Consider the following 27,448-nt stretch of genomic DNA (forward strand, 5'->3'; position numbering starts at 1 on the left):
GTCGGTTAGGACATCTACTTTGTGCATGACACAAGTAATTTTTCCAACAATTGTTTACAGACAGATTATTTCACTTATAATTCACTGTATCACAATTCCAGTGGGTCAGAAGTTTACATACTCTAAGTTGACTGTGCCTTTAAACAGCTTGGAAAATTCCAGAAAATGATGTCATGGCTTTAGAAGCTTCTGATAGGCTAATTGACATTATTTGAGTCAATTGGAGGTGTACCTGTGGATGTATTGCAAGGCCTACCTTCAAACTCAGTGCCATTTTGCTTGACATCATGGGAAAATCTAAAGAAATCTGCCCAAGTTCTCAGAAGAAAAATTGTAGACCTCCACAAGTCTGGTTTATCCTTGGGAGAAATTTCCAAAAGCCTGAAGGTACCACGTTCATCTGTACAAACAATAGTACGCAAGTATAAACACCATGGGACCATGCAGCTGTCATACCGCTGAGGAAGGAGACGCATTCTGTCTCCTAGAGATGAACGTACTATGGGGCGAAAAGTGCAAATCTATCCCAGAACAACAGCAAAGGACCTTGTGAAGATGCTGGAGGAAACAGATACAAAAGTATCTATATCTACAGTAAAATGAGTCCTATATCAACATAACCTGAAAGGCCGCTCAGCAAGGAAGAAGCCACTGCTCCAAAACCACCAGAAAAAAGCCAGACTACGGTTTGCAAATGCACATGGGGACGAAGATTGCACTTTTTTGAGAAATTTCCTCTGGTGTGATGAAACAAAATAGAACTGTTTGGCCGTAATGACCATTGTTATGTTTGGAGGAAAAGGGGGGAGGCTTGCAAGCCGGAGAACATCATCCCAACCGTGAAGCACAGGGGTGGCAGCATCATGTTGTGGGGGTGCTTTGCTGCAGGAGGTACTGGTGCACTTCACAAAATAGATGGCATCAAGAGGAAGGAAAATGATGTGGATATATTGAAGCAACATCTCAAGACATCAGTCAGGAAGTTAAAGCTTGGTCGCAAATGGGTCTTCCAAATGGACAATGACCCCAAGCCTATTTCCAGAGTTATGGCAAAATGGCTTAGGGACAACAAAGTCAAGGTATTGAAGTGGCCATCACAAAGCCCTGACCTCAATCCTATAGAAAATTTGTGGGCAGAACTGAAAAAGTCTGTGCGAGCAAGGAGGCCTACAAACCTGATTCAGTTACACCAGCTATGTCAGGAGGAATGGGCCAAAATTCACCCAACTTATTGTGGGAAGCTTGTGGAAGGCTACCCAAAATGTTTGACCCAACTTAACAATTTAAAGTCAATGCTACCACATACCTATGTAAACGTCTGACCCACTGGGAATGTGATGAAAGAAATAAAATCTGAAATAAATCATTCTCTCTACTATTATTCTGACATTTGACATTCTTAAAATAAAGTGGTGATCCTAACTGACCTAAGACAGGGAATTTTTACTAGAATTAAATGTCAGGATTTGTGAAAAACTGAGTTGAAATGTATTTGGCTAAGGTGTATGTAAACTTCAGAGTTCAACTGTATATACTGTACATGTAGGTAGAGTTATTAAAGTGACTTAAGCATAGATAATAACAGAGAGTAGCAGCAGAGTAAAAGAGGGTGGGAGGCAATGCAAATAGTCTGGATAGCCATTTGATTAGAAGTTCAGTAGTCTTATGGCTTGGGGGTAGAAGCTGTTTAGAAGCCTCTTGGACTTAGACTTGACGCTCCAGTACCGCTTGCCGTGTGGTAGCAGAGAGAACAGTCTATGACTAGGGTGGCTGGAGTCTTTGGCAAGTTTTAGGGCCTTCCTCTGACACCACCTGGTATAGAGGTCCTGGATGGCAGGAAGCTTGGCTCCAGTGATGTACTGGACTGTACGCACTACCCTCTGTAGTGCCTTGCATTCGGAGGCCGAGCAGTTTCCTTACCAGGCAGTGATGCAACCAGTCTGGATGCCCTCGATGGTGCAGCTGTAGAACCTTTTGAGGATCTGAGTACCCATGCCAAATCTTTTCAGTCTCCTGAGGGGATTTGTCGTGGCCTCTTCACGACTGTCTTGGTGATGTGGACGCCAAGGAACTTGAAGCTCTCAACCTGTTCCACTACAGCCCCGTCGATGAGAATGGGGGCGTGCTCGGTCCTCCTTTTCCTGTAGTCCACAATCATCACCTTAGTCTTAATCACGTTGAGGGAGAGGTTTTTGTCCTGGCACCACACAATCAGATCTCTGTCCTCCTCCCTATATGCTGTCTCATCGTTGTTGATGACCAGGCCTACCACTGTTGTGTCATCGGCAAACTTAATGATGGTGTTGGAGTCATGCCTGGTTGTGCATTCACGAGTGAACAGGGAGTACAGGAGGGGACTGAGCACGCACTCCTGAGGGGCCCACGTGTTGAGGATCAGCGTGGCGGATGTGTTGTTACCTACCCTTACCACCTGGGGGCGGCCCGCCAGGAAGTCCAGGATCCAGTTGCAGAGGGAGGTGCTTAGTCCAAGGGTCCTTAGCTTAGTGATGAGCTTTGAGGGCACTATGGTGTTGAACGCTGAGCTGTCGTCAATGGTATAGCATTCTCACATAGGTGTTCCTTTTGTCCAGGTGTGAAAGGGCAGTGTGGAGTGCACTAGAGATTGCATCATCTGTGAATCTGTTGGGGTGGTGTGCAAGTTGGAGTGGGTCTCGGGCTTCTGGGATAATGGTGTTGATGTGAGCCATGACCAGCCTTTCAAAGCTCTTCATGCCTACAGGCATGAGTGTATGGATCAGTAGTCATTTAGGCAGGTTACAGTGCCTTGCAAAAGTATTCATCCCCCTATTTTTTTGCATTACAACCTGTCATTTAAATGGATTTTTATTTGTATTTCATGTAATGGACATACACAAAATAGTCCAAATTGGTGAAGTGAAATGAAAAAAATAACTGGTTTCAAAATATTCTAAAAAATTCTAAACGGAAAAGTGGTGTGTGCATATGTATTCACCTCCTTTGCTATGAAGTCCCTAAATAAGATCTGGTGCAACCAATTACCTTCACAAGTCACATAATTAGTTAAGTAAAGTCCACCTGTGTGCAATCTAAGTGTCACATGATCTCAATATATATATACCAGTTCTGAAAGGCCCCAGAGTCTGCAACGCCATTAAGCAAGGGGCAACACCAAGCAAGCGACACCATGAAGATCAAGGAGCTCTCCAAACAGGCCAGGGAAAATATCCGAAACTTTAAACATCCCACAGAGCACCATTAAATCCATTATTTAAAAATGGAAAGAATCTGGCACCACAACAAACCTGCCAAGAGAAGGCCTCCCACCAAAACTCACGAACCAGGCAAGGAGGGCATTAATCAGAGAGGCAACAAAGAGGCCAAAGACAACCCTTAAGGAGCTGTAAAGCTCCACAGCGGAGATTGGAATATCTGTCCATAGGACCACTTTAAGCCGTACACTCCACAGAGCTGGGCTTTACGGAAGAGTGGCCAGAAAAAAGCCATTGCTTAAAGAAAAAAATTTGCAAACATGTTTGGTGTTTGCCAAAAGGCATGTGGGAGACCCCCAAAACATATGGAAGAAGGTACTCTGGTCAGATGAGACTAAAATTGAGCTTTTTGGCCATCAAGGATAACACTATGTCTGGCGCAAACCCAACACCTCTCATCACCCCGAGAACACCATCCCCACAGTGAAGCATGGTGGTGGCAGCATAATTTCCATCAGCAGGGACTGGGAAACTGGTCAGAATTGAAGAAATGATGGATGGCGCTAAATACAGGGAAATCCATGAGGGGAACCTGTTTCAGTATCCCAGAGATTTGAGACTGGGATGGAGGTTCACCTTCCAGCAGGGCAATGACCCTAAGCATACTGGTAAAGCAACACTTGAGTGGTTTAAGGGGAAACATTTAAATGTCTTGGAATGGCCTAGTCAAAGCCCAGACCTCAATCCAATTGAGAATCTGTGGTATGACTTAAAGATTGCTGTACACCAGCAGCTGTAATTGCTGAGAAAGATAGCTCTACCAAGTATTGATTTGGGGGGGGCGGAGAGCGTAAATAGTTATGCATGCTCAAGTTTTCTGTTTTTTCTATTATTTTTTATTTTTTATTTCTTGTTTGTTTCACAATTAAAAATATTTTGCGTCTTCAAAGTGGTAGGCATGTTGTGTAAATCAAATGATACAAACCCCCAAAAAATCTATTTTAATTCCAGGTTGTAAGGCAACAAAATAGGAAAAATGCCAAGGGGGTAAATACTTTCGTAAGCCACTGTACCTTAGTGTTATTGGGCGCAGGGACTATGGTGGTCTGCTTGAGACATGTTGGTATTACAGACTCAGACAGGGAGAGGTTAAACATGTCGGTGAAGACACTTGCCAGTTGGTCAGCGCATGCTCGGAGTACACGTCCTGCTAATCTGTCTGGCCCTTCGGCCTTGTGAATGTATAAAGGTCTTACTCACATCGGCTGCGGAGAGTGTGATCACACAGTCGTCCGGAACAGCTGATGCTCTCATGCATGTTTCAGTGTTACTTGACTCGAAGCGAGCATAGAAGTAATTTAGTTTGTCTGGGAGGCTCATGTCACTGGGCAGCTCTTGGCTGCACTTCCCTTTGTAGTCTGTAATAGATTGTAAGCCCTGCCACATCCGACGAGCGTCAGAGCCAGTGTAGTACGATTCGATCTTAGTCCTGTATTGACACTTTGCCTGTTTGATGGTTCGTCGGAGGGCATAGCGGGATTTCTTATAAGCTTCCGGGTTAGAGTCCCGCTCCTTGAAAGCGGCAGCTCTACCCTTTAGCTCAGCGTGGATGTTGCCTGTAATCCATGGCTTCTGGTTGGGGTATGTACGTGCAGTCACTGTGACGATGATGTGATCGATGCACTTATTGATGAAGCCAGTGACTGATGTGGTGTACTCCTCAATGCCATCGGAAGAATCCCGGAACATATTCCAGTCTGTGCTAGTAAAACAGTCCTGTTGCATAGCATCTGCTTCATCTGACCACTTTTTTATTGACCGAGTCACTGGTGCTTCCTCCTTTCATTTTTGCTTGTAAGCAGGAATCAGGAGGATAGAATTATGGTCAGATTTGTCAAATGGAGGGCGAGGGAGAGCTTGAAGAATTATAAAAATAATAATGTGCAAAGATCTTATAGACTTATCCAGAAAGACCTACAGCTGTAATTCCTGCCAAAGGTGATTCTAACATGCATTGACTCAGGGGTGTGAATACTTATGTAAATTAATAAAAAAAATGTTTTTAACATGTTTTCACTTTCTCATTGTGGGGTATTGTTTGTAGAGTAGGGAGGAAAAAATCAATTGAATAAATGTTTTATTCAGTGTGTAACACAACAAAATGTAGAATAAGTCAAGGGGTTTGAATACTTTCTGAAGGCACTGTAGAACCTTTTACCGTAAGGCACTGTAGAACCTTTTTTCGTAAAGGGTTCTTTTATCTTGTCCAAAAGGTTCTATATAGTACCCCCCAAAAAGCTTTTTCTTAGGCTGTAGGCTGGACCATAGCTATTGGCTTCAACTCCTAACAATAATAACCCATTAAAATGACAGATTAAAAGTGAAACTAGCTATTTTGTCTTTCTTGGCCAACATATATCCTCAGTTTCTGGACATACATTTCCTTGAACATTTGAGTAAATTAACATGTTGGTTTGTGTCCAATATAGACATAAAACACTACTTTTCAGTTGTATCTCCCTCTAGGGCCTATACCATAAACTGAACAACCAGTTCTTTCAGAAGAGTGCTTCTGGGAGTGAAATATTGTTACAATAACACCCTGCACTTGGATATGGGCCATGGCCAAATGACCTCCAATCTCTAGCACGGATGGAAGTTCTATTTTACGTAGTATTTTTGGATTGATTCTCTGTCAATACGTTCCAACAGTAGGCTAAAATAACTTCTAAAACTGTTATGTTCCATTTCTCAAAACACACGATACCTACACAGTATACTGCAGTGAACTGTTACAATTTTGCATCTGAGCATCACAATCTCATTATTCCCTAAAATGTCCAGGTGGGGCAATATACTGTGCATCAATAATGACTACATTTGTTTTGGAATATTTTCATGATTCCTGTATCTACTACAATGCGATTGGGCCCACCGAGTTCTGCAATAATGCCATAGTTTTGATCCTACATAAATACATTTTTGCCTACACTCAGCAAATGCAACCTTGTAGTCCACCCAGGCAGATTGTTCAAGATTGACTTGTCCTGAAGACGTCGGTAAATGCCTTCTAAACCGACCACTAGGGGCAACACGGAGCGCTATTACCATAGGCTTGGTGTTATGGACAGGCGTGGTGGATGGGCATAATCCCATGACTTCGGATCAGATGGTCGTGTGTCCAATCCCAGGGGTAGACAATCATTTTATTTTATATTTGTTTTAACCCTATATCAAACCTTAACCCTTAACTTAACCATTCGGAATGTTTTAACCCTATCCAAAGCATCAACCTCTCACCTGATTTAATGGACCTGCATAGACTTGGAGAGGTGACAAGAACAGATGGCTGCTGAGAATTATACAATACCTTGGAAATGTATGTTACTTGTCCAGAGAAATAGGTTTAATCAAATTCATGTTAAACGTCTGTTGGGTATACTAGTGAAGACAAGAAGTTATGAGTAGCTCACTTGCTATTGCAACTAATCACTCTCCCCTTATCATTTAGGCAGCAGTCCAGTGCATTCAGTCCAGCTCTGACATTGATCCATGTCTCATATAGACCAATACTCGGACACTTGTCTACCAGGGACTGAAACTTAGGTAAAATGCTATATTACGTTACACTAATATCTATAAATGCTTTATAAGTAACTGCAGTAGGCCTAATTACAACTGTTAAATGTAGCATATGTTATGTTGTTTATAAAGGAATAACCATAATTGTATTGACAACTTTTCAGTGCCTATACTTTTTAAATATTGAGCCTTGGATGGCAACTTTTCTACTTGTAAATAATTCATTAATAATAGATTCGAGAATCAATTCACCACACACACACACACACACACACACACACACACACACACACACACACACACACACACACACACACACACACACACACACACACACACACACACACACACACACACACACACACACACACACAGATGCACATAAGCACACAGGCCAGACATGGTGCATCTGCCCCTCTGGGGGTGAACGGACCGACTAGATTTACGGATTTATGACACACCCTCCTTAATTAAGTCTGGTCAATGTGAGAGTGAGCAGCCTTATTTCCCCTATCCCTGGAACATGAGATTTGACCCCTGTTTCAACTCAGCGCCTTTATGCAGCTGCCATGACTGCTGTATAAACAGACTACCAGTGGTGGAAAAAGTACTCCGTTTTCATACTTGAGTAAAAGTAAAGAAACCTTAATAGAAAATGACTCAAGTAAAAGTGAAAGTCACACAGTAAAATACTACTTGAGTAAAAGTCTAAAAGTGTTTGGTTTTAAATATACTTAAGTATCAAAAGTAAATGTAGTTGCTAAAATATACTTAAGTATCAAAAGTAAAAGTAAAAGTAGGAATAAGTAAAAATGCATTATATTAAGCAAACCTGATGCACAATTTTCTCACTCCAACACTAAGACATCATTTAAAAACAAAGCATTTGTTATTAGTGAGTCCGCCAGATCAGAGGCAGTAGGGATGACTAGGGATGTTCTCTTGATAAGTGTGAGAATTGGACAATTTTCTGTCCTGCTAAGCATTCAAAATGTAAATAGTACTTTTGGGTGTCAGGGAGAATATATGGTGTAAAAAGAACATTATTTTCTTTAGGAATGTAGTGAAGTAAAAGTAAAAGTTGTCAAAAAATATAAATAGTAAAGTACAGATACTAAAAAAACGACTTAAGTAGTACTTTAAAGTATTTTTTACTTAAATACTTTACGCCTCTGCAGACTACACCATTCCCATCACAATAGTCTGGAGTCAGACCTTTCGTTAAAAACCAAATTATTTGAAGAAGACACTCATCTTGAACAAGGGAGAGATGTTTTTGTAGCCATAGTAATTTACTAATATAAATCTACAAATATTACCACAAAGATCATCATAACTGTTTTTTTAGGGGGGGGGGGGGATTTCGGATATATGATTTCCACTTCTTTTAACAAGTTTATTTTCGTGGTTCCGTCCGCCAAGAGAGTGTGAGAGAGAAAGATGCCTTGCCAGAGGCCTGCCATAAATCAATGTTGCAAAGTGGAATGTTCGCCTGCATTCCGCGGAATCATATGGAGAGAAACATTCTCAATATTCTCTAAAGACTTTGAAGAGACAAGATTCACAGTGGCTTAGCTTTTGCAGGAATGTTATCAAATAATTAGGCCTACACTCCAAAAATATAGGCTACATTAGTACAAAATGCAACATATTCTTTATTTACTTTTTGGGAATTCATCACACCAATTGAAATACACGAAGCTAAACAATTAAACAAACACAAAATAATTCTGAAAAGACAGGTCTTAGCCTGTAGCTACAAATAAAACATTACATCTGAACTAGTGCGTAATTGCTTTACATTTAAACCCATAGTGTATAATATACTTTCAGAATTATTTATATTACCAGTATCTGGCTATATAATCTACTTTCAGACTAGCATTCTTCGTAATTACATAAACATGTAGATTTGATTGAAAGCTGCAACTCGTAAGTAAGCTTTCAAATCAAGTTGAAAATACATTAGGTTGCAGCTAAGGTCTGTGAAGGGACAACTTCGATTGTTGAAGTCACAAGAAAATAACTTGAAAAAGTTAATTTCCTCCATAATTTCTGTGCTGTATCAATTATATTGTATTTCAATGACCGTGTACTGTACATGTTTACGTCCTCCGCCTATTGGAGTACCCTATGGGCTATGTCCAATTAATGGAAATTACAATCAGATATAACGTTGTTTTTTTTTGCTGCTTGTGTTTACTCAAATAATATTGAACAATGTGAAAATACACGTATTGTCACACATAACCTCTGTGCAACCCCTATTCTCAAATATCTTCAGGGCACAAAATGTCAGGTGAGGTGGCTATACGTAGATGCTGATAAATGGTACAATTACTGTTCTATAGCACGTGGAAGCTGTTCATCGCTTCCAGAACTGTTGTGTGTAAGCGTCCTGTTTGCTACAACATATTTGTGCCATGGACCACAATAACTGCACAGGTTTTATATATGTTTTAGGGGCAAATCAAGGCATAGGCATTATTCTAAAATCGTTAATTACATGTTGTGATCACAAGTCATTTTAAAACTGTTTCAGTGTCGAATAATTCTAAGAGGTCCGACTGAACCTCAATGATCTAAATATTGTTACAAATGGTGTAATTACAAGTCACCACTCTCGTTCATATGTACACATCTACACCTAACCCATTCACACACACATCACATCTAACCAGCACAGGTTGAAGAATCTCTACCGATTGTGATGCGTGCTGTCGTGGTGTGAGAGGGTTGGATTCATGTATTCGTATAGGCCCACTTCGACGATAGATCGTAACAGACCAGTACATAGTAAATCAGTGAACTGTAGAGAGAGGTACATGAAGTACAAAAGCTTCTAATAAAATTCACCATATGCCTGTATAACTTCACACACCTGCACAGTGCACTGCGACACCATTCACTTCAGATCGTCGTCCATCGTATATATTAGGGGATTCAGTCCTATCCTGGTGGAGCATCCTATCATTGTCTCCATGAATGCCCACAAGTTGAAGACGTGCATTTTTGTATAATATTGTCATTATTTGAGCTTTATCAAGGTAAGTGTTAAAATGTAGATGAAATAATATAGGCTCATATTAGGCTAGATGTCTGGACTGATCTCTTGCAGAATCAGTTTTGTAAATCAATGCTTTAGTTCGTGGTTGTTCATAGCCTCACACTGTTAACATATGTATTTAATTTTGTGATTAACTGACTTAAGAACGTTTTTTATTTTTTGGAGCATGAATCAAATACATGACTTGGATTGAAATACATGAAATGGTTAATTTAGGCCTACAATGCAAGAGCAAATGTCCACATAAACGTAGCCTATATATCTTTCTATATAATATTTATTCCAAAAGTAACGTTTACCCGTATTGATATTGAAGCTGTTACGCACCAAGATGGATGCATTTTCACCAATATAAAACGTGTTCCTATGCAGAATCCTATACATTGTAATAATGCATTCGACATGAGTAGGCCTAACACTCACATGCAATCGGATCAGAAGCTCCAAAGTCACCACTTGGAAGTCCCTCAAATGTGTAAGATGTCCAGGGGGGCTAGGTCCTACACAATGGAAGAGAAGTGGCCGACAGTTCACCGCACTCTCGGGTCACCACTGAGAGCAACAAAAGAGCAACACATTCAGAGGTGCCCTTCCACCGGCCCCTCAAAAACCCACAAAGGCCAGCGCACTGACGAAGCCACGTAAGGACGGGGTACCACCTACGAGGGCACACACAGAAGGTACACGTATAGAGAGCCAGTCAGGTCACGGGGGTTGCAAAGGTCGGCCATCCCGGCTGAAACGGACCTAATGGGACAGAAAATGTGCCCTCCGACTGAACTCAGCCTTCTCGCGGTTCGTCCCAAACTTCAATAAAGTACCTTTTCAGCCTCGCGACATGGAGGCGACAGGTTTTAGAAAGAGATTGGAGGGATGCTGAGACTGTGGAGTAGCTACACATTCTCTCAACTGTCAAGAGCCCGTTTTCCCAAAGCATCTTAAGGCTAAGTTCATAATTATCCTTAAGATGCTTTTGGGAAAACGGGCCCTGGCAGCTACATAAAGGCTCCTGGAATTCGGCATGGTGTTAAGTTTCATTTTTGTCCCTGATAGTTTTATTTCGTAAAGTTGCTAGTTAGTGACTTGGGTTTATTTCTTTGTGAGAGAGGCTGTTGCCAAATTAATATATTCAGTCCCAAATCATTTTACTCTGCGGCGTTAAGATTGATGGTTCAGAATAGACTACCTCTCCCCTTTGTGATCTTCTGCCCCCCATCTAGCAAGCCGTTTTATAATTTCTATTCAAGTCACACATTTTAATAATCTATCAAATGCTTGCGCTCTTTTCAAACGTGGCATGTTTCTACACCACATTTTGAGCAGGATAAGAAAAAGTTATTCCACAAATGAAATTATTTTTGGAGAAATGTTAACTGAACGGTCTTTTTCATCGTGTAAGACATGGTTACAGGAGAGCAATTGCACAATATGAGTAGCCTATGTATAATTACAGTTGCATGGTGACAATAAATACACAACACTGCCATATAGGCCTATGGAAAATCCCGCCACGATACTTTTGTAGTGTAGACTACTTACCAAGCGCAGAGGTGACGATGACGTTGCTCGAGCGCCACTTTTTAAAAGCACACTCTTCACTTTGACTGGGGAGGTCTCAGGGCCCAACAGACATAGGCTATTTTTAGAATGACAATCTCAGAAAACTAACATTCCATTTTATATCTGTAGAAATGATTGCATATCGAGAAGGCCTATGTGCATGCATATAAAAAACTATTATCAAATTAATGTTTTTTTTTTTACAAGATATTCTAGGAAAATCTGAGGCAATGCTCGTAGATATGAACCTAGTACGATATTGTGTAAGCTATAGTATAATTTATTGTCCACGATAAGGCCTCATAATCTGACTTCAAGTTATTGACTTTATTAGAAGACAAGAAAAACAACCTGTAATTGGGGCAAAAGGGGAATGAATAGCAACCCATACCATCAACACAAATTATTATTGGTCATATTTTGGCAATATGACACTGATTTGCAGAGTTATGTGCAGCTCTAGGTTCAGTAATGAGCAGGAAACAGGGCTCCAGAAAGTCAGACTATTCTACAGAGGGAGTCTGGTTGAGGGCCTGGTTGAATGGCTTGCCATGTTAATTGAATGTCCTTGAGACTAATGAGCTAGCATGTAGGATAGGACGCATGCAGCCAGGCTATAACCCTTTATTTGGAATAGAATCATTGATTATTATGGGATTAGGGATTAGGTCTATTGTGGATTATTAGGAATTAAGGAGGAATATGAATGGCGAATCTGATACACATGCCAACCTCGAGAACGTTGCAAACGGACAACTTTTCCAAACAAATGTATAATGCTATGTTAGGCTGAACTATAAAATAAATACAGTACTTGGTCAATTGTGACTTTCATCAAATTTTGAAATAACGTTCACCACATCATAGGATGAGCTTCTGTTATCAAAATAAATCACACTTGACCTCGATTGGTCATGAATGAAATCCATCCAAACATGAAGAAAAAAACTAGTAGACACTCACTGTTTTATTGACCAATATGATTATCACAAATACACTAAACTCTGTTTATTGCATGTTACAATAACCTGCTAAACACAACGTCAACAACACAAACTAAATTGGAATTCAAAATCCAGTTTTTGAAATACGCGAGGTAATTCACCTTGCAAGATCGATGTTCCCATCGGTATGTTTCAGCATTTTTACCAAAAATAACTATGATAGTAATAATATTCTTCCAGTGTTGCGCTTGAAATAAATAAATTGTGCATTTCACCTTGGGCAGCAGGGCAAACGAATGGCCCACAATAACATTTACATCAAATGTAGGCCTACATTTTTCCCCCTTCATTCAAAACATTTTCTCATAAAAACATCATTTTGATTCAGCATTAAATAACTTAAACCCTGTGTCGCGTAAAAAGAATCCATCGGTATTCGCAGAAATCCATGCTATATAACATGCATTTTATATAACTTTGGACTTAAATGAAACCACACAAATAGCTACGAAAACAAAATATATTCTATATGACTGATTCTTTTATTCTATAAATAATCAGTCATTTCTCTATCTCCCTTCTTGAAGTGTTTTTTGTGTTTGTTTTGTTCGCCTTATAACGTTGTAATATCCTCGCCATCCTCTCCTCCGGAAAGTTCATTTGGAATAATGGCACCAGTGGCCGAGGAAGTGGCGACAGCGCCGGTTGATGAGGTTGTGTTGGACCCGGAGGATACGCCCGTGGTGGAGGATCTCACTTTGGTGTTAGGAAGCCTATGGTCTTTTTTCCACTTCATCCTGCGGTTCTGAAACCAAATTTTGATTTGTCGTTCGGAGAGAACCAATGTATGAGCTATCTCAATGCGCCTCCGTCGAGTTAAATAGCGGTTATAGTGGAACTCCTTCTCCAATTCTAAGACCTGCTGTCGAGTGTAGGCTGTCCTAGACCGCTTGGAATCCGCTCCATTGTAATTCGGGTTCGCTGGAAAAGGGGAGAAGTAAATAGAAAGAAAGAAAAGCAGGAAAGGAGGGGGTAAACAAGAGTGTCCTCAACTGAGATATATGATGGGAATGGGCAGAATAAATGGCTAGATATGGTAGTTCTGGTGTGAGAAAGAATCTAAATGGGAAGTTAAGAACTTGTCTATCTCGCTGTAATTAGGGGACACTCACATCCAAGTATGCGCTAAATTATTAATGCAAGATTACAAAGCGCAGTCTTTTTTCTTTCGTTTAATCTCTCCCCCTCTTCTCTCCATCGCGCACATAGGCTACATAACAGCAGAAGCCACATGGTGATACGGCTGCCAAGAGTATACCTCGGCTATAAAATTTATGGTGGGTGTAATTACCGACGCTGAGTCGTAAATCCGCCTCAATTGTGCCATTTCAAAAGCTTCTCCCCTATCGTAGCAGGGGCTGGGAAGGAGATGGGAGTTAGAGGCACTGATAAAGGGAGGGAAAGGAGGAGAGAGGAGTAGAGAGTGGAGAGAGAGAAATGACAAACACAGAGACAAGTTGCCTACCAGTGCTGATGTGAATTTTCTTCATCCATGGGTATACCACGGGCTGCTTGGAGGAGGCTGAGCTGTTTGGATGCTCCGGTGTAGCTTGGTTGCAGGCGGAGGATGCAGCCGGTGGGGTGGTGGGGGACATGGGTAGCTGTGGGGTCTCACATGAGGCTGGCTGCCCTTTCCCTGCAAGCAGGTGCGCAGTATGGGGTAGTCCATGTCCCCTTTGCGTGTCAGGTTCAGGGATGCTTGCACAGTTATATTGGCGCTCTTGGTAGCTCGCCCGCGGAGGGTATAACTCCTGATGGTGATGCTGGTAACCAGAGCCAGGGTCCCTTGCGCGGCTGTAATATTCGGGGCTGTGGTCGGGAATGTAGCTGTTTTGTGAATATTCCTCGCATGGAGGAAATTTCGGATCAATGTAGGTAGAGTCCATCAAATACGAGCTCATGATCATTAATTTCTGGAGTGGAAAATAATTTTTCTAGCTTTGTCGTTTTTCTGCTCCATAAAGCCCTCCTACTTGCGAGCAGCCCTGTAAAGTTACTTTTACCACGTGACCCCACGGCCCAATAGCAGAGTGAGAGGTAGTCCCCGGATAAGGAACCAAAGGTTTTCGAACGTACCTTCGGTCGCCATTGTGGGCATCATCTCAATTCAATTCAATTCAATTCAATTGACTTTATTGACATGGCAAGTTATTATTACTTACATTGTCAAAGTATACATATCGAAAAATTTAAATAAAATATATATGTATATATATATTTTATTCTCTCTCTCTCTTTCTCTCTCTGTCTCTCTCTCACGCCATTTGTGTTGCCAATGCAATTGATCACAACAAACACTTCTTATGTGAAGTGTACCCTGTCATTATAGTTCTATTATTATTATTGTTATCATCATTATTATTATGATCCAGAAATAGAAATGGAGGTAGAGGGACATATGTGAATGGATAATCGCACGCAAAATCTCAATAACAATTGGGTTGCTTACTGCAAGTAAAACAGCGGCAGGATTACCTTATTCACAAAAAGAAAGGCAACCCGGTCTAAGAATATCCGGATGCTGCCCTCAAACAGTCCATGAACGTTCGCGTAAATCGTACATACGTTCGAGTTCCAATTAAGCGAGAGTTTTTGAAATTAGACCTGGATCTATATCAGAAGACAGAGGACACCAGAGGTACACCATATTAGTATACCAGTATACATTAGCTTTTTAGGTAACAACAACATCACGAAGTATACTGAAGTACAAGTAAAAATGTAATACTTTGCATTTGAATACTTTCAAAAACTGTCAAACACATTTCACTGCTTTAAAATAGTATTATGTAGATGCTAATGATAATGCAATATCACTGACATTATGGTTGAATATTGCAGTAAGAATGTATACCGTTCTCCGTCGCATTCTCTTTCTCTCTCTGGATATGTGTAGGTCCATACATTTGAATAAGAAACTACACAAGTATGAAATGGGGATCCTACTAGTAAACAAATCAGTATTACGTTACTCTGAAATGAGTCTCAGGGACGTGTTTGTCCATCGTGGCTTCATCTTCTTCAACACAAGTGGCTGTCTAAGTGCACGTGTATAGGTGATTCATTTGACATCAGCCCTAGCATGCGGAGCAAATAACATCATCCATTACAAACCCCCATACACTTTTGTGTTCAGAAAAGTAAATCATTGCAGATAAAGCTGTCAATTTTGAGTGGTATCACTTGCCACAGATGCGTTACAGGCGCAATTATACTGTAATTAACTGTTGGCCAAATGTATTAATGTTTTTTAGTCCATCCTTTCAATTATGCACGAGACCACAAATCACAGGACAGTAGGCCTACACATAATCAGTCTGTGAACTTTATGGCTTAATAGACTAATAATAATAATAACTAATAATAATAATTTAAAATAAATCTGGAATAAATCTAGCCTACTACGACAGGGATGGATTATAAGAACATAAGAAGGATCAGAACACGAGGTCAATCCCCTGCTTGCTAATCAGCGTCTAAATTCGAGGCAGTGGTCTTCTTTTAGTCATTTGTCAACATGATCTGGTGAAAATAACATAGCAGGGCAGATGTTTATGGTTTGTTTATGTGTAGAGCGCGCCCGCCATTTTTATTACTTTTGGCAACGATGTTTGAGGCGTTTTATAGGGCTATAGAACGCAGTAGGCCTAAATCAGTCCACTTTAAACGATCGCTGGTTGCTTACATGTTTTACTAGTACAGGCAGACTTGTAGTAGTATACCTTTGCTTCCAGATAGCCTACTGTACAAAATATATGCCTTTGAACGTCCTTACAATGCCTTGGCCTGGGCTTCTTCTAGACAATCTTAGATTGTTTGTAGGTTAGACACATATTTTGCACAGACTTCTTCTGAGATTTATGGCTATTCGTGCCCTATTATTCATGCTAACACGTGATACAACGCAGCTACAACCTACTGAATAGAAGCGACAGTTGAAGCAGACGATTATCTTGACAGACGTGGGATTTCAGTAGCCCATGTATTCCTGTAGAGACGTACTTGCGATTGTAATATATTAACACAAATTCGGTTCTACAGGGTACATATAGACAACTAATGAGTATTTTCCATTGTAGCATGAAAATAAAATATTGAACTGACAGAATTCTGTTAGGTGAAAATATGTCAATAAAATATCTGCAGGAGCTATTCTCTCTCTCTCTCTCTCTCTCTCTCTCTCTCTCTCTCTCTCTCTCTCTCTCTCTCTCTCTCTCTCTCTCTCTACACATATCTATGTGTATAAGAGACAGCTCTCTCTCTCACACACACACACACACACACACACACACACACACACACACACACACACACACACACACACACGAAAAGAGTAGCCTGCCTTTGAGGTTAGTCGCTCCTCTAAACTATGAATATTCAGCCACAAACACGGTGCACGGTGGGTAGCCTGCAAAGCGCCGGCGTGACAGCACAGATGAAAAATAAGTTTCTATTGTCCCCAACGATTTCTTGTGCTCGCCTGCCTCGCTATTACCATACTGACCGCTCGGTAACCTCTCTGGCTGCCATCCTAGAAGTTAATGAGAAGACGGAGATGAAAAATGTATCGTGAGTATGACCTGTTTCAAGAATCTAATAGTCTACTAAAATGGTGAATAGGTATGTTCAACCGAATAGCCTGGAAAACGCCAATTTAATCTTCACGTTTTTACTGATGCACAATTAAAAGATGAACATGTTCAGATGACTTGTGAACAGGATAATGTTATAGATATAATATAATATCATAAATGGAATGGAATAAGTGCAGGTAGGCCTACAAAGACGTCAATCACCTTGGTAACCATGTAAGATAGACAAGAGAAGAAGAAACATAGACACTTTCTTGCTCATCTAACATTAGCATCTGCAAATCTCGGCATATGATTAAGCAATAAGGCCCGAGGGGGTGTGGTACATGGCCAATTCATTCTAAACTACGACGCGACGCAGAGTGCTTTGACACATATCACAAACCCCCGAAGAGCCTTATTGCTATTCTAAACTGCTTACCAACACAATTAGAGCAGTAAAAATACATGTTTTGCCATACCCATGGTATAACGGTCTGATATACCAGCTTTCAGCCAATCAGCATTTAGGGTTCGAACCACTCAGTTTAAAATTAGAGTTTTCGCACTCCCCCTACCACCCCGCCCCCGCCTTCACAGGCCCGTGCACGCCRCCAGGTCCCATCTCACCCCAGCTCCAGTGTTGTGGACGCATTTTAATATTCGTTAGACAGCCTGACCTGCGTTTCACCCCTCACGTTTGACTTCCAATAGTTCACTGCCAAGGATTATTGATGAGCGAAAAGCAATGAATTCTTTCTCCCCACAAATGGATTTCAGATCTCTCCCCTAGTTCAATAACTAGTTATAWTGTAGAACTACAGAAAAATGAGGCCCTTAGGCAAACTCATTTGATGTTTCATTTGTTCATGGGAACAATTGTGAACCTTTCTTTTTCTTCACACGAACACCTTTCTCTTTCACAAACATAGGCTGCACACTGTAACAGAAAACTGTAAATGATACTGTAATTGTGGGTATTATCAACAGTAATATATTCTGAAACGTTTTACTGCAGCATACTGTGAATTATGGTGCATTTTGGGAAACTGTTGTAGGTGGGGAAAGACTTGCAGTATTTCGAATGGCACTGTAATTCCACCCCACAGAATACAGTATACCATACCGTATCTTTGGAGCACTAAAAACCTTTTGACCACTAGTCTGGTTGCATGGTAATGTAGTTTCTTTCTCATTTACATATTTTGAGGCGTGCATTGTAAGAGGCTATATTTGTTGCACCCAGGAGTGAGAATGCGGTACAAATTTAACTCCAATGTGCTTATAGGGCCCCAGAGGCAGTCAGTCTTAAACCTTAAATGGTTGAGCATTAAGCCATGTCATTTTGATCTGTTTTTCCATGTAGTTGCTGCCAGTTTAGAAACCGTTGTTAAGGCCTCTAGAAGTATACGTAATATAAAAACCCAAATATGAATTAGTCTACTGTAATGTGTAGACACTTTACTTAGCAGCCAACCTGCTTGTACCAATCCTTTGTAATTACAGTAAAATACTGTGAAATACAATCTCCTCCCCCCAATTCATTTCATTCATCCATCCATTCATTCATTCATTTCGATTATGGTAGCATTTTCTTTTTTACAGTATACTACAGTACATTTACGGTAATGTACTGTGTGTCATTACACAGTACTTGCTTTGATACTTTGTTTATATTATAGTAGGTGTACTGTAATATTACATACAGAATTGTACTTTTCACCTAGATTCCTGTAAACTACTGTCAAATTCATAATAACCCTTTTTATAGTGCATATCTGTAACACACGATATGCATGCAACACAAATCTGTAGGCTACAACATTGATAGTAGGATAACATACGATTCTTTGTTCTTTCACTGAATGATTGTTTTAAATAGATATCTTTCAGAAAATTAGAACCCAACATGTGTGAAATAATCTTTATGATGTTTATATAGTGTAATAAAGAGTAATTGTTGTACAATGGAATTTGGGTACATAGACCTAGGTCTAGTTAAAACGAATTTCTTTGCATGAAAGCAAATAGCATCTTTTTGCTAATATCACCTCGCCCAGTGCATTTCACTGGCTTGGCTGTTATCAGGGAACACTGCCCTCTCTGTTGGCTCTGCAGGAAGGGACCGAATGGGGCAGGTAGCCTATTGTTTGGGCAAAAATAATAAACAACTTACCGCTACTGTACATCTCCCCTTCATTCTGTATCGGTCCTCATTTCGGTGTCTGCAAAATAAAATAACAATAAGAAACAAGATGATGAGCGGGATGAGATACTAGAGTTCAAACCCCCGATTGGCGCGGTGGTCTAAGGCACTGCATTTCAGTGCTAGAGGCGTCACTACAGACCCTGGTACGACAACCGGCCGTGATGGGGAGTCCCATTGGGRAGCYCACAATTGCTCCAGCGTCGTTAGGGTTTGACCGGGGTAGGCCGTCATTGTAAATAAGAATTTGGTCTTAACTGGCTTGCCTAGCTAAATAAAAAACCTGTAAAATTATATATATTATTTCATCCCAAATTATTCGGAATGGTTTTAATAACAGCCCTAAAAAAGTGTAGCCTATCCTGAAAAACAACAGAAGGTAATATCATTGGACGGTCAAGATAGCCTTCATTCAGTATTTTCAAATTTCATAACTAAAAAACACAATGGACATTTTCGTTTAGAAATGATCTTTGTCGCAATAAAAAAAGAGGGAATTATCTCATAAATTAGCAGGGTTGAAAAGGCTAAAATGCTGTGAAATACAATATTCTTTGTCATCGAAAAGCAATCGATACGAATTAAGTCATATGTTATAAATCCCCTTTTTCTAACGACAATTTCTCTTCTCTCTGAAATCTCCCTGAAATGTCCAATATATATATATATATATATATTAAATATCCACATAGGCCTAGGCTATAACTTTCCCCATTAATAACAACAATGTTATCCCCCTGACTTTGCATTGTTTGTTGTATCATTTTTTATTTTCATTGCCACTTTATCCTCCCAACCCCTTCTCTCACATCCCCCTCCTTCCAGTTATTTTCTAATTGAGGTGAGGTGTCCCAGAAAAAGCTATAACAAGTGTGTGATCTTCTAGAATTGGGGCCGAGGAGAGATATTAAGGACAGGTCGGTTTGGGGTCGTTAAACTGGATTTATACATTTGGCATTTCCTTGGGCAAAAGTTATATTTATAGAAATCCCTCGACTTCGATTCAGACCATGCTGAATAATGTTCAATTGTCAAAATGAAGATTTTGTCACCGTATTGGGTATATTCAAGCCTGAAGCATAAACGAATTTGATTGTACATCATAGAACTTGCAATCTCTACAACTGGAATTCACCCTTTGTTGAAAAAAAKCCCGTTTTTTTCTGTTTCGCATCTGTCTTACATTAGGCAGTTTTTGGCACTGAAATGAACACACTAAGAAATCCAATTAATGGCATAGGCCTGCATGCTCAATTGTGTTTAATTCAATCTCATAATGAAACAAATTAATTTCATAAAGTGAGATTAATATAATGTGAAAATATTACAATATAACAAACCATTAAGTCAAGTACGCAAACAAATACAAAATAATAATATCGTTTTCTGTTCATCGAGACATATTTGTTGGCTTCTGGAGGTGGGTTCCTCTAAAACTAAAATGAGGCAACGTTCCCAATGCCTCATAACTCTTACATTATCTAAACTAGACAGTGGTTTTCTTATTGGATGAGTATTTGCCAATCACTGTGATACCATAGATGGAATACAGTCAACCGGAACCGGAACAGTAAAGAATAACTGAGCTTAAGAACAGTGAAGAACTGAACTCCATTCCAATGAATATAATGCAGGTGAATCCCCTCTTTAACATCCTTATTCGCTATATGGAGGTGGAGCATGTTAAATAGCACCCCCTATTGGCTTCCCCTCTCTTCATCTAACAGGAATTATTGGGTTAATACTCAACATGAACCCATCAACTCACTGCATCATCAGGGCCCGGAGTTCCTCCTTGACCCTTCTGTGAACTGACCAGGAAATACTCTGGGCCATAATTACAAGCTACAACATGGGGTCCAGAGTTCATTGGCAGGTCACACGAACATGGAAAACTCAAGGCAGCAGAGGATCTTACCAATATCAACCACACAACTTTCCCAAGTAAATAGTGATGGGGATACAATATTACAATTGGGACTAAACGTGTTGCTCTGCTACATCAAGTTTGGCTTCAGAAACGTTTTCCACACCTTCCACACCTAATCCATTCCTCAACTACAAAAACAAATATAAAATCACAAACATGCATTGATTAAGGGATGGATGACGTTTATCCACTGGACTTCTACCGTCACAGGCATCAATTGGGCTGCCCCCTGCAAAGATATTAAAGACAGATGAAGCATTGAGCAGGGACGATGATGACACCCTCTTCAGTCTCTGAGTCATCAGTATGATTGCTTCAGCAGTACCTCCTTCCCTATCCCAACCAAGCCAAACCTGCAAGGTGGGTTGTTATATTTATTCAAGTAGAAACTAGTTATTTATGCACATGACCAAGCTCTGGAACCTGACTGCAATGGTTTGGATAGCAGCTGTTGCCTATGTATAGGCTATTGACATCAACACACACACACACGCAGCAGTCGCAGTCACGGACACACACCACACACACACACACACACACACACACACACACACACACACACACACACACACACACACACACACACACACACACACACACACACACACACACACACACACACACACACCACCACACACAACACACACACACACACACACACACACACACACACACACACACACACACACACCACACACACACACACACACACACTCACACACACACACACTCACACACCACCTACAGAGTCTCTCTCTTGAGTCTCTGACAACTATGTAACATATTAAAGCATAAAGCATCTGACCATTGTGCAGCAAAGTGAAGTAGGCCTTTATCTAAAGAAATGTATACTCCGTTCTGTATAAAGGTGTGTGCCTAATGAATAAGAGTAGCATAAGTAGAACACACTCAAGTGGAACAGAACTCTCTTTCCTAACTCTACTCTCATAGCTTCATTTTGCCAGTGGTAAGGGGAACATGCATGGATGACACAAGTTTGTAATCTATTGGAATACATTTAGCCTCTAAGGACCAACAAACAGCAAACAGAGTCAGATATATAAAATAACGATTGGGTATACAAATGATAAGGGATGAATATCACAACCATTTTAAAACAAATCCTGTTGCGTCGGAAACATCAAGCAAACCCAACCACAGCACCAAATACAAACGAAACGCTATAGATTGACACAACATGCTGGAAAGTAAAAAATATTGTAAACTTACTGGAGCGTTTAAGGATCCATTTGTGACTGAGAGAGCACAGCACCACCATTACAGGCAGCCTAGTCCGGGCCAAGGTAATCCACACTAACTGCCACACAGCCCTTTCTTCCTCGGATAAGAGGAGCCAGCAGCTGCGATTCCGGACAGTTAAGATTATATATGATGTGTATATATCGAGGGTTTGTCAGCTCTTCCAGGCCATAAAACCCACTTTAATGGCACCACGTGCTCCGTATGCACCATTCACAGGCCCCGCTAGAGGCAATTGGCATAAATAACCTTCCAAACTTTAAAATACTAAAAGAAAGAGATACCATAAAGGGGAATTTGATAGCCCTACATAGGCTAACGTAGCACGGTTAGGCCCGACAGTGCCATTGAGAAAGCAGTTCATGCTCTGCTGCATTTATAGACCTAGCAGTAAAAAGGCTACCTGTCTGCGAGGTGAGTGAAAATTATAATTTTTTCATTTGAGACGATATTTGCGACAGGACATGGCGTCTGAACAATTGTTGTCCCTGTTAACCTGATTGTTTTGGTTAAGACATTTAATTAAGCTATTGTTAAAAGTATAGTTCCACGTGTCACTAGGCCAGCAGTGGGTCAAATTCAGGTCAATGCATAGTTTTGTTTCAATTTATGGTTTTGTCTATATACACAGCCTGCAGCTCCAATATAGCTTACAATATTGACCCACATGATCAAATGAATATCTACTCAAAGCACAAGAGATAAAGACATTAAGTCAACCGTTCATTGTTTTTCCACTTTGAACAAAAATGTCCATTCATTATATTCCACATAATAATTCACATTTCCTGTTAACGCAGGACTATTTTCATGCGGTAGCAAACTGGCTCAAATTAAGATCCTACATTTCACAACCATAGCTTTTACATTTGATCCAGAAGGCCATAGAAACATCAAAGTATGTCGGTCGCCAGCCTCTATAGAGAAGAAAGTTCGTCTGCATTTCAACCCATAAGAATTTAGTATCAGCTGGCTATGTGCCTCTATATCCTGTTAAAACAGGGACCATTTCCCTATCTGTGGTGGAAAGGTGGAAACCTAGTAATAACGTTTTATTGGGGCCTTAAACTTTTATGTGCATGCGTTTGTTTGACAGGGATACTGTAAATTGTTTAAATAGACGGTGCYGGGACTCGAATCTGTTTTTCAATACCAAGTGTAATGTACACATGTAATGATATAAAAAAAAGCGACACGAATGTTGTGGTATATGCTATGGGAAGTTTATTCAATAGGTCTCTCAACACCTGTATGCGGTTTGATTGAATCACAAACTTTAACAGACAATTAATTATACAATAGGTCTTGTAGTTATTGTGCACCTAAATATGGCAGATAATCCAACATGTAGCCTACACGGTTGATATCTCCGTTTTGGAAAATGTGTTAGGGTATATTTGTAGTTCTATAGTTCTGTAGAATCATCCAAAGTCTTGATATTACATAGAGACTATAAATAGACAACATGTACAACACATTTCCACGTCTGTTGACAACTCTGGACATTACAGTGAACAATAAGATACAAAATCAGCAAGCATCTGAAATTGCGAAACGCATGTCGATGGTTCTTCAGTTGAGGGGTATGGACATGGAAATCTTAGGCCTATTGGTATGGGTGRTGTCACGAAACACCATCACGAAACTCTTAAATATGTGGTTGGACATAATACAAGCAGATCCCTGACCCTGCTGGTCTATACGTGTAGCCAATCTATTTGCTATTGAAAAAGTAAACCGTCTGTTTACATCGTCTGTTTTTCTTCTTCATGTGTAATACTCTGGCCAAATATGAATTTCAAAACATTTAGAAAAATCAAATATTTTCGTGATAAAGTCTCCTCGTTCTCATTGGTACCCCTCAGTAGGCTTATCGGTCATTTAAATTATCATAATTATTATCTCAATGCTAAGGGTATAGGCTATAGAATGTTTATTTGGTATCTATTCCATTTATAAGTTTAACATGAAAGAGGGAGTGGCCTTATAGTCCACAGCTCTCCCTAATTCTTCCAAAGGTCCTTACACAATCTTTACATTAAGACAACACATTACTTTATTATTATATATTTTTTTAATCTTAAATGTTGTACAACCATTAAGCAAAGAATACAAGTCCACATATAAAGTGCCAAACACGAAATATGCAAATAATGTAATAGTCCATAACACATAATAGGGTCTGATTCTGAACACGGCCTTCACGTTTCAAATCATGGTCTCTCTCTCTATTTAGGGTAGGCTTAGGCCCCACTTCTTTTAGCAGTTCGTCTCCAGATCAGTCATAAACTCCATGTTTATATTGAATCCTTTGATTTCAGTTTCGAATCCTTCTTCCACTTCATACGTCGATTCTGGAACCAAATTTTWATTTGCCTCTCGTTCAGACAGAGGGTATTGGCGATCTCAATGCGCCTGCGACGGGCGAGGTAACGGTTGAAATGGAATTCTTTCTCCAACTCCAGAGTCTGGTAGCGGGTGTAACTGGTTCGAGAGCGTTTACCGTCAGATGATTCTGAAGTGGCATTAGAAAAAAAATAGGTGTTAGCCTACATTTGAAGAAAAAAATCCAGAGTTGTCGAACATTATATACATCTTATACTTAAAAAAAAAAAATGGCCTGAGGTCAAACGGTTTGGATGACCTGAGAATGAAGACTCCTGTGAGTTACAGAATGCAAAACTATTCAAATAATGAACAAATGGTAAAATGGCCTTGTGACTAAACCCCCAAAAGTGAAACGATTTAAATTCAAATTAGTTTTTTAAAACTTTTATAATAGAATTGAAATCAAGGGATAACATCTCTGGATGACAACCAATTTTCTTCTAATTATTTTTCATTGAAAGCAAAAACGTTTATATTCTGGCACTTGTTCATTTCAAATAGCTCTTGGCAAAATAAATAGTTGCCCTAGTTAAGAGAAATCCAGATCATTGTTACAAAAACACTTGCAGAACTATAATTTAAGTATTTAACACAGCACTAAATGCAGTGCTAATATTTAGTGGCTAAATCCCAATGGGAAGCTAGTGGATGTTGGACATGGCAACATGAATACCTTTCCGCAGTTATATCTGGAGCTTTCCAGGGTGAAAAGTTCACACGGGGGTCAGGGCACTGGTTTCCCCCGAGAGTTCAACTAGACTAGCCTATACTCTCATTTTAGACTAAAATAACCTGTTAGGAAACGAAAAGTACTTTCAGCCCAACAGAACTCACATTAATACTCGTTCATCGTTTTCTTCAATTGTTTGTTTCTCTTATCCAATTATGCAGCCATCAATCTAACCGCAGATCATCTCTTCACAGTAACAGAACAGGTTTACGAGCAATAGATGCCTTTGTCAAAATTTATGACCGCCAGTTTTATTATTTCCTGCGTTTGGCCAATAAAACTCAAGAGGAAAAACTGTGAATGGACAACAGCAGGATAGCAGGCGAGAGAGTGAGTGAGGGAAGTAGTAGGCTATATACATTTTACAAATAAGTTTACCGTGGATCATGTGTAGTTTTGTCATCCAGGGAAAAATCTGCGGTTGCTGTTGATTGTCTTGGTGCTTCTTCGAATGGATTTGATGTTTTACAGGTTGCATAGTTTCGACTTTGATCGCGCTTTCTTCGGTCGTAGTTCTGGGGTTTTCGACCACCTCCATTTGCATTTCAGTCCCTTTGCTCAGTATACCGTCACTGAGGCAGTTCTGCACGGAGTTCCGGGAGCTCAAGGCTGAGTATGACTGTCGTGGTGGAGATTGAGTGTCCGTATTGCCTCGCAGGCTAGAGTTCATCTCTTCTCGTTTTAGAGAGTTTACAGTGGCATCAGAGGAGGTGAATGTTCCGTTGAAATCATGAAGACCTCCGTTATAGGCATAATTGGCTTGATCGAAGTCAGAGAGAGAGCCATAACTGCCTAAACTATTCATGGCGTTACAGGAGGATGCCTCGTGCGTTTGCTGCTTAAAAATTGAGTTTGCTACATAGGAACTCATCTTATACGAAAAACAAAACACACAAAAACGGTGCAGAAGAGATTCATGAAGTAAAAACTGCAATAGCCTATAGCCTAAATATTTTATCTGAGAGTAGCCTGGGCTAGATATTTTAATCTTGTATTGTTGTTTTTATTGGTTATTGCTTTTTCTATGAAGCTCTTTGGAAGTTCAAGGGGTATCTTTCCTTTAAAAAAAATAAGCACGATTTATAGGTGGGGGAATGGTGTTTTTTCTTGATTCGACGCGCACTGCCCAAATATGGGGCATCTGAATAGGATCACGTGCTGATGTTGGCCAGTCATACATTGGCTTGATACCCCGGGGGTATATTGATGAATAGGAGGAACGTGTCCGGTAAACTTTGTGCTGTGGGCTGTTGGGGACATTGGTGGGGTCTTTGTGAGGAAAAGGGCGAGACTCTAAGACAAGAGCGTCATCTGGTGTCTGATATAGGGCAGGCCAGGGCGGTCATCTCATCTATGCCCCCTCCATACTGCCCTTGCCTTGCTGCATCACATAGCATACCAGCCTCTGCTGAGGGTGGGTGCGGGGTGCACCATAGACGCACTATGAAGAGCAACACTGATTGAGCAATAACGCGATTGTTAAGCAATAAAAAACGTAAAATGCTCTATAGTAGGCTATAATAGTAATAATAATAATAATAGTAATAATAACAATAATAGAATTGTGTGCTATTCGAGGAGCCATTATTTTATTTAGCTTTGTCTTAATTTGGTTTAAATTTAGTTTTATAGTCATCCCAGGAGTCCATATAGGTCCACGTGCCCAAATTGTCTATATGAAAATGTATTGCGCAGAATTAACGGTCACCAAAGCCGATAGCCTAAATGTTTTACTAGCTATCAGCTTCATAGCACAATATCATACTTTCCTGGCTTATGGTTACGTTTATTTTGTATGACAAATTTGTTTCAGTGGCAACTTCATTTGGAAATTGGATAGGCTATATGACTGAAAACAATACGGGTGCTTTCTTAAACAGTAATATGTCAAGTAACAGGTTATTCATACATGGCAAGAACCATTCAGTAAATGGTTTGTAGGCTACCTGTGATACACGA

The 27,448-nt window shown here is 40.2% G+C and overlaps 3 protein-coding genes across 14 annotated transcripts in view; all 3 read right to left on the minus strand.

The window, feature by feature from the left end:
• Positions 1–27,448, minus strand: part of LOC111976429 (homeobox protein Hox-C10a) — an 85,010-nt gene that overhangs the window by 13,790 nt on the left and 43,772 nt on the right. For 6 of the 12 annotated variants that reach the window (XM_070448060.1, XM_070448057.1, XM_070448054.1 and 3 more), the window contains one exon: positions 19,152–19,200. The exons of 1 other annotated variant lie outside the window; for it this stretch is intronic. The gene's annotated coding sequence lies outside the window, so the exon portion shown is untranslated. Of the gene's footprint in view, positions 1–10,263; positions 10,393–19,151; positions 19,201–22,341; positions 22,456–27,448 lie in introns of those variants that run through there. 5 more of the 12 variants (XM_070448055.1, XM_070448062.1, XM_070448052.1 and 2 more) reach the window with 3 other exon arrangements.
• LOC111976424 (homeobox protein Hox-C4) lies at positions 12,350–14,502 on the minus strand. Its single transcript, XM_024005253.2, has 2 exons — positions 13,870–14,502; positions 12,350–13,325 (listed from the first exon to the last, which is right to left on the minus strand). The coding sequence occupies exons 1-2, from the start codon at positions 14,309–14,311 to the stop codon at positions 12,958–12,960; spliced, it is 810 nt and encodes a 269-aa protein (XP_023861021.1). The 5' UTR covers positions 14,312–14,502; the 3' UTR covers positions 12,350–12,957.
• Positions 23,573–26,561, minus strand: hoxc5a (homeobox C5a). Its single transcript, XM_024005259.2, has 2 exons — positions 25,868–26,561; positions 23,573–24,886 (listed from the first exon to the last, which is right to left on the minus strand). Exons 1-2 carry the CDS (start codon positions 26,358–26,360, stop codon positions 24,669–24,671), a joined length of 711 nt encoding a protein of 236 aa, XP_023861027.1. The 5' UTR covers positions 26,361–26,561; the 3' UTR covers positions 23,573–24,668.

Source organism: Salvelinus sp. IW2-2015, linkage group LG17 (assembly GCF_002910315.2).
Source record: "Salvelinus sp. IW2-2015 linkage group LG17, ASM291031v2, whole genome shotgun sequence".
Taxonomy (NCBI): domain Eukaryota; kingdom Metazoa; phylum Chordata; class Actinopteri; order Salmoniformes; family Salmonidae; genus Salvelinus; species Salvelinus sp. IW2-2015.